Below are 8,072 nucleotides of genomic sequence, written 5' to 3' on the forward strand. Positions count from 1 at the left end.
ATTCTCTCTATAAGAGGGCTCATCTTTCTTGAACAATTTCTGTCATCACTCTGCCACTCATTTTTGTTCAGACTGAATCTTCGGGGAATTACAGGTAAATGAAAGAAAGAAGGAAATTGGGAAGTGTATTGATCTTATAAAAGTCCTTGGGTGGCACAAATGGCTTGTACTTGACTACTAACCTAAAGGTTGGCAGTTCAAACCCACCCACTGGTGCCGCAGAAGAAAATCCAGGTGATCTGCTTTCATAAAGATCACTGCCAAGAAAACCCCATGGAGAAGTTCTACTCTGTAACTCAAGGGGTTGCCACAAGTCAGAATCTACTTGATGGCAATGGGTTTACTAATCTTGGAGTCAGTGGACCTGAGTTCTGATACTAGCTCTAACATTAAATAAATTTATGGTCCTGGTTATGTTATTTAACATTACTTGGGAATTGCCTCACATGATTGTGGGGTTTGCAAGTCTGACATTTGTATGGTAGGCTTGTAGGCTAGAAAATCAGACAGGCCTAGATGTAGAAATTCTTCTCTGGAAAACCTCAATTTCTGCTTAGTACCTTCAACAGATTGGATGACAACTCACGTTATCAATGGTAATTGCCTTTGTTCAAAGTCAGCTGATCGATGATTTTAACCACATCTACAAAATACCATCACAGCAACAACAATACTAGTACTTCATTAAATAATTGGGTACAATAACCTGGAAGTTTCAGGGTGTTATAGGCTTATGTTATATACGTAAGGTCTCCTTGAGTCAGCACCAACTCAATAGCAACTAACAACAACAGACAGATAAATTGACACAACAAATTAACCATCACAGGTATTAAATGCAGAGTTAACTTGGTGGTAGAGAGCAGCTCCACATGGCAGCCACCAACTTCTCTGGGTGATCAAATATTAGGGTCCATGAGCATACACAGATGTAATGCCAGAGTGCAGATGTTGTTGTTAGTGGCTGTCAGTTTGGTTCCAACTCATGGTGACCCTATGTACAAGAGAAGGAAACACTGCCCAGTCCTGCACCATTCTCACAATTGTTGCTATGTTTGAGCCCATTACTGCAGCCACTGTCCAGATAGGCTTTCATAATTTTTACTTTTGTTCTTCTAGTATATTAATATAATTCTTATAATTTATATTTCTTTCTATCTCCCTCTTTCAGGTAGCACTGCTGGCAAAGCCAATGGATGGAGCAAATTACTCCGTGGTGTCAGAGTTTGTGTTTCTAGGACTCTCCAATTTCTGGGAGATCCAACTTGCCCTCTTTGTGTTCTCCTCCATGTTTTATGTGGCAAGCTTGGTGGGAAACTCCCTCATTATACTCACTGTGACTTCCGATCCTCACTTACACTCACCCATGTACTTCCTGTTGGCCAATCTCTCCTTCATTGACCTGGGTGTCTCTTCTGTCTCTTCTCCCAAGATGATTTATGACCTTTTCAGAAAGCACAGAGTCATCTCCTTTAGTGGCTGCATTGCTCAGATCTTCTTCATCCATGTCATTGGTGGTGTGGAAATGGTGCTGCTCATAGCCATGGCCTTTGACAGATATGTGGCCATTTGTAAGCCTCTCCACTACCTGACCATCATGAGCCCACAAATATGCATCTCTTTTTTAGTGTCAGCCTGGACAATTGGCCTTATCCACTCTGTGGTTCAATTGGCTTTTGTAGTAAACTTACCCTTCTGTGGCCCCAATGTGTTGGACAGCTTTTACTGTGACCTTCCTCGCTTCATCAAACTGGCCTGCACAGACACCTACCGGCTGGAGTTCATGGTCACAGCCAACAGTGGATTCATCTCTGTGGGTGCCTTCTTTATACTCATCATTTCCTATATCTTCATCATTCTCACTGTTCAGAAACACTCGTCAGCTGGTTTATCCAAGGCTCTCTCCACACTTTCAGCTCATATCTCTGTGGTAGTTTTGTTTTTTGGTCCTTTGATATTCTTCTATACATGGCCTTCAACGTCCACACACCTGGATAAGTTTCTGGCCATCTTTGATGCAGTTCTCACCCCTTTCCTGAATCCAATCATTTACACATTCAGGAATCAAGAAATGAAGGTGGCAATGTGGAGAGTATGCAGACAGCTAGTGAGTTACAGGAAGATCTCTTAAGGGATGGACTGTATTATGAGGACTCCTCATTGACTACTGGAGTTCTATTGTTGATGGTCAAACTCACAGAGAAGCTTCTCTTTGCCCTACATTGGGTTGATTACCTTGACACTGTTATGAAGTCGTTTGCTGCTTTCACTTAGGAATGAGTGACATTCACTTCTAAAATTTGAGAAGGAGTTCCATAGGAAGTGTTTATGAACCAAAGATGATAATAATCCTGTGCCTTAATTCTCATGGAATAATACTTATAAGAAGTAATTAGTAGAAATACAAAAGAGGACAGGCTTCTTTAAGGCCTTCAGAACAGGGAGACCTCTCCCTCTCTTTCTCTTTTCTTAGACAGCCATTTGTTTCACAGCAGAAATTCCCAGCAGTCCTGAATGGAGAATTTGCTAATAGAGTATTGAACTGAATCCTTTAACTGTAATCCGCTGCTTGCCCTACCCCACCCCACTTTGGGTCTCTTCCAGGGCTGCGCAAGGAGGGCAGAACCTTTAAGAGCTCACACATAGGAGTCCAATGAGTACATACCTTGATACAAACCATGTGAGGTGTTCTTGGAATACAAAGGAGAACTAGAAACACTCCATGGTCTTTTCGTCTGATCAGCAGTATGCTACTTAAACCTATTACATTTTCCTTTTCCTCCTCTTCCTCTTCCTTCTTTCTTACCCTGAGTTAGGAGGCTTTTCTATTTCCCTCCACCAATTCGGATTTCATTCCCTTTCCTTCTTCCCATTCCCCCTTTCGGTTTTTCCCTTTCCCTGTTATCTCCTTTCCCTTCTTCCTCTCTAACCTCCCTGTATTCCTGCCCTTTTAAATTGCTCTATCATAGTTGTTAATGCTGTCTATCGGTAGGCTTTTTGTTCTAATGGACTTGCGTGTGTTGGTAACAAGGCCTCAGTCGTGATGTGTGAATGAGGGGAGAGTGGCTAAGTGGTAAGCGGAGAGTCACGTAAAATAGTGGCTTTCACACTTTGTGACAGTGACCCACAGTAAGGAATATAGTATGTATCTCCTTCCTGGAAAACATACTCAACCTGAACACAATTTCATATAACAATACTGGTCTTTATGAAATTTTCTCTTCATTTTTATTTTTCCTTTACTTTTCTTCATCTTTCCTTCTCTCCTTAAAAACTCTGGTCTCCACGCATTCAATGGAAGGTACTGTTGGGCAAGTGCGTGAATTATATCTTGTTTCTCTTTGCTTTAGTGTAGGTAAAGCGATAAGCAGGTTAGAAATCAGTCAGTTGCTAACTTAGAGAAAATGCATTTGTTGGGCTAGATGACTGAGGGGCTCAGTAGGTAAAAGCAAATGTTGAATTCCTTGATAAATGCCCTGCAGGACATACTGATGATGCAATGTTCTGTTTATTCGTACTAAGCAGCAACTCTGCATTCGCTATGGTCTATTCAACCTCTTTGGTTTCCTTATCCATTTCATTATTTTTCTGAATTTAGAGTCTGGTCTTGGGAAAGCAAATCAAAAGAATTATCAGAAATGACTTTTCACTTGAATGAAATGGTAGTGTAAGTATTACAGGTGTCTGAGACCAATGGTTATGGCATAATTACCTCTTAACTTGAGGGACAATACAATATCTTAAAATAAACATAAAAAATAAACATAGCAGAAGGAATTTTATCTCGTTCATAGATAATTTATTTTATTAAAAAAATAAAGCACAAAATATAATTCATGTGAGCTCCAGAATCTCTGATAACTAGGAAGATTACATTGAAGGTAATGACTGACATTTATTTCTTCTTATTAAGACCAGAATAAGTACACCAAGGTAAATATGTCATGCTATTACAACAGAGATAAAACCCAGTCTTGATTTAATATGATTCTTGGCACCGAAGCATCCCTAAGATTTTAATAAAATAAAACCATCACAGCTAAGTTGTATAAATTTTGTCAAAATTTTACCGCATTTCATTGCTTCTTTTGAAATTCATCCCTTGAAGCTACTGTCAACCAAAAACAGTTGCTGTCGAGCTGATCCTGATTCATGGCAACCTCATGGGTATCAGGGTAGAACTGTACTCTACAGGGTTTTCAATGAGTAATTTTCCAGAAGTAAATTGCCAGGTCTTTTTTTTCCTTTTGAGGCACCTCTGTGAACTTGAACTGCCAACCTTTTGTTTAGGATCCAAGTGCATTAACTGCTGGCGCCACCCAGGGGCTCTGCTGTTGTTTGCTTCCATGGAGTTGGTTCCAACTCATAGCAATCCTGTGTAAAACACCAACTCTAAGCCAAGAAAAATAGAATTTTATTCCTGAAAACTTTCTATAACTCTCTGTATCTATTCATTTTTCTCTTTTACTCTCTACTCCTATGTTCTGCAATAACCAGACACTTTGTCTTAGGATAAAACTTTTTTTTCCCCCCTTTGATAAGCAAAACCAGATACTATTACCTTGCATACTCAGTCATATTTCTTGGCTACTATTACTTCCAGTTTAGTCTCCATCAATTATATTAATTATGACTTTTACCTAAATCAACTAACTTCTATTTTACACAGAACTTGAAGTTTGGTAATTGAGAATTGTGTGTCATATATAATTATTTTAGTAGAACAGCAAAACACATGAGCACTCAAAAGATAACCACCTACAGCCACACACATCCTCTTCATGACTTAAAGGCAGTAAAGGTTATTCCTAAAGTTGTAAAAATGAGTACAGTCACTAACATGATCCTTAGATATGGATACTCTGTGTAGGTATAAGTAAAGGGATACAAAGACACACACGCACCATGATCAATGTTTCAATCTTATTTAAAAAGTCTCCAATGAACTTCCACTAATTAGCCATATTTAACTGTGAATTGGAATCCACTCGACAGCACTGGGTTTGGTTTTTTTGGTTTTAACACTAAGCCAAGGTTTTAAAATAACAAAGGGCCTTTGTTAAACGTAACAAAGAAGTTATGACTAAGGGGACACCCTACTGAACTGTCATAATTTTAATTCAAATTGTTTGAAAACATACTCTTATATTTTTCATAATCGTAAATGCTTGTTTTATGCTGAATAGTGATAAAATCAGAGAGAAGACATACACTATTTTATAAAAATTACTATCAAATGGTCTGAATTGTCTAAAAATTTATTTGATTATGTGGATTTGAATTCTTTCATATAAATGTTTCTGAGCTTGCAATTTGAATGAGAATTTTTGTTTCTGAAAAAGTCAACACATTTAAAATGTTAGAAGTTCAATTTTGGGGGAATTATTAGGTTTATGTCAGCACTTACTAGTCTCTATAAACTAATACTAACAGAACTCTTTTATTTTGAGGCTTTATATCTAATTTATTAGTATCTCCTTATTAGGAAAATATTTCACTCACGTAATGAGAGGAAAAGGCTTTTCTATTACAGAAACACACTTTCAATAAAGCTCTTAGGTTCAGCTCTACAATTTCAGTTATAATTCAAAAGTAAACTCAGATTTTGAAAAATATCAGAAGTAGAGTCAGATAAACAACAACTTACACCACATCTAAAAATGTTCATCTATTTCCAGTGGAAAGAGACATATTTTTACACAATAGATAAAAGGGAAAAACAAAACTAAGGAACTAATTTCTCCTGGAAAGAAAATAGATTCCATCCATCCCAACAGAGGTTGCCAAATGGTCAGATCTTGAACCAAATTTGTAATCTTTGCTGCTACTTATAAAGAATAAGGAGCCCTGGGAGTGCAGTGACTAAGAGCTAAGGTTGCTAACCAAAAGGTTGGTGGTTTGAATCCACCAACTGCTCCTTGGAAACCCTGTGAGGAAGTTCTACTCTATCTTATAGAGTAGCTATGAGTCAGAATCCACTCAATGGCAAGGAGTTTGGGTTTTCTTTTCTTTTTTCTTTTTTTTTTTTAATAAAGAATAAGGTATTGGCCATGTTCAAACTAGAATCAGAACCAAACTTGACCACAAACCTGGAAAAAAAACAAAACAAACAAATAAAAACCCATAAACTTCCCCTTCCCCCAATACAGAAAAACAAACAAAAAACAGAGATGAGAGAGTCAGTGAAGGTAAAGTTTTATTGCTACTTGGGATTCAGTACAAGAACCAGGAGATGAGCCTGGATTTAAACAACCTCATGAGGTACACTGCTTGGAAACAGTTTAATTGGCTCCAGAAGGTGAGTCCACTTTGGATATCTTGATGGGAACGCCAAAACTGTCAAAGTATAATATTCAAAAATATAAAAACACAGTTAATACAGAAAGTAATCACCTGTCAATTACTTACTGAACTCATTCAGAGAACAGCAAGATGGTAAACCCCCCCCGCCGAAACCAGTGCTGTCGATTCCAACTCATAATGACCCTACAGCACAGAGTAGAGTGGCCCCGTAGAGTTTCCAAGGAGCTCCTGGTGGATTCAAACTGCCAACCCTTATAGGTTACAGGTTACAGCTGTGGCACTTAACCAGTATACCACCAATTAAGTTTGGATGGAATAAATATCTAAGACTGAGTGGATCTCCCAAAGAATGCTCTTAAGACCTCTTGGTTTCACTAGTTCTATGCATCTGGCTTGTGCCAGTGTTTCATAATTTTTTGAAGCACAGTGACCACATCAAATCTTTTAAGAGTCAAACCCAGAAGAGTCAGATTTTTCTTATTTACAAAAATGCTCACCCACTGATTTACCAATCAAGACCTAAAAGATCTATGAATTAAATAAATATTTATTAGATATTTTTAAATTTCTAAAATATAGAGTCAGTCTATATTATAAGACATTTAAGATGTTTAAATTAAAGAAGCAGTCAGTATGAATAATAGTATCTTTACTATTAATCAAAGAAATCGTAATTAAAACCATTCTTTAGGCTGAAAAGCCTATATGCTTTATGGAAGATTTATTATCTATAAGGCCTGGGTTTGAAAGTTCTGCAGGTGTGTGTCATACTGAAAATTGCAGTCTAAGAACCTGGTCCAAGTGACGTGGCAGTTAGAGCAGTGGCGTCACTAGGGTTGGTGTCACCCAGTGCTATAACTCATGGTGTCACAACCTCCCCTCCATGGACCTCCTTCCTACCAGACCTTACAGAATCTGTAGTAAAACTTTTTGTATTGGTCTCTCCTTTCTGTGCATGCTCAAGCCAGGGTGGAGGGATCGATCCGAAAGGGCCAAGCGCAGCCTGAGCCTGCCCGAAGTCTGGGCCTGTGTGACTCCTCAGTGCCTTCCCACTGCCGGTGGCCACGAAACAGGGAGCCAGGTGGCTTGCGAGCTACGGTAGCGGGTGGAGCCTGAGCCTCAAGGCAGTGACCAATTAGGCTGCACTAGTGACACTTATAATCCGCCAGGCGCTCCTTGGAAACTCTGTGGGACAGTTCTACTCTGTCCTACAGGGTCGGTATGAGTTGGAATTGACTCGACTGCACTGGGTTTTTGGTTTACCGACACTTATAAAAAAAATAAATTTCTGCTGAAATTTTGCCCCGGAATTTTATGGACAGCCATTTTGGTGTCACCCCCTCTGAAAGTGTCACCTGGTTCAGCCATATCACCTCACCCTCCTAGTGATGCCGCTGAGTTAGCATGTAGGTTCGTTGGTGTTTCCAGGTTCATAGGCATGCCAGTCTTAGAAAGATGATACTGGCCCCTCTGATTCTGCAGTTCAGCACCCTACTGGTCATAGAATCCACCAACCCAGCACAAAGAAAGATGCCACTAAGCTGGATGTGTTTACTTAGTAATCTTAGTATCCTTAGCACTAATTGGTAAGTACTGGTAAAAACTATATGCAGTTTCTTTTTTAACCTATACAGCTAAGCAATCCTATATGGAAGTCCCATTTACAACAGTACATATTTGAATGTGTTCTTTCTGTCGACCAACTAAACAGTTGTGGTCATGGGACTTCCATATAGGAGTATTTAGCAGTATTCATTAAAAATGAACCT

General features: G+C 38.9%; 1 protein-coding gene across 1 annotated transcript; it reads left to right on the forward strand.

Annotated features, from left to right (window-relative positions):
• Positions 1-1,192: 1,192 nt before the first annotated feature.
• LOC100668888 (olfactory receptor 4F3/4F16/4F29-like) lies at positions 1,193-2,131 on the forward strand. Its single transcript, XM_003423094.3, has one exon. The coding sequence runs from the start codon at positions 1,193-1,195 to the stop codon at positions 2,129-2,131; it is 939 nt and encodes a 312-aa protein (XP_003423142.2).
• Positions 2,132-8,072: the final 5,941 nt, after the last annotated feature.

Source organism: Loxodonta africana, chromosome 10 (assembly GCF_030014295.1).
Source record: "Loxodonta africana isolate mLoxAfr1 chromosome 10, mLoxAfr1.hap2, whole genome shotgun sequence".
Classification (NCBI taxonomy): Eukaryota; Metazoa; Chordata; class Mammalia; order Proboscidea; family Elephantidae; genus Loxodonta; species Loxodonta africana.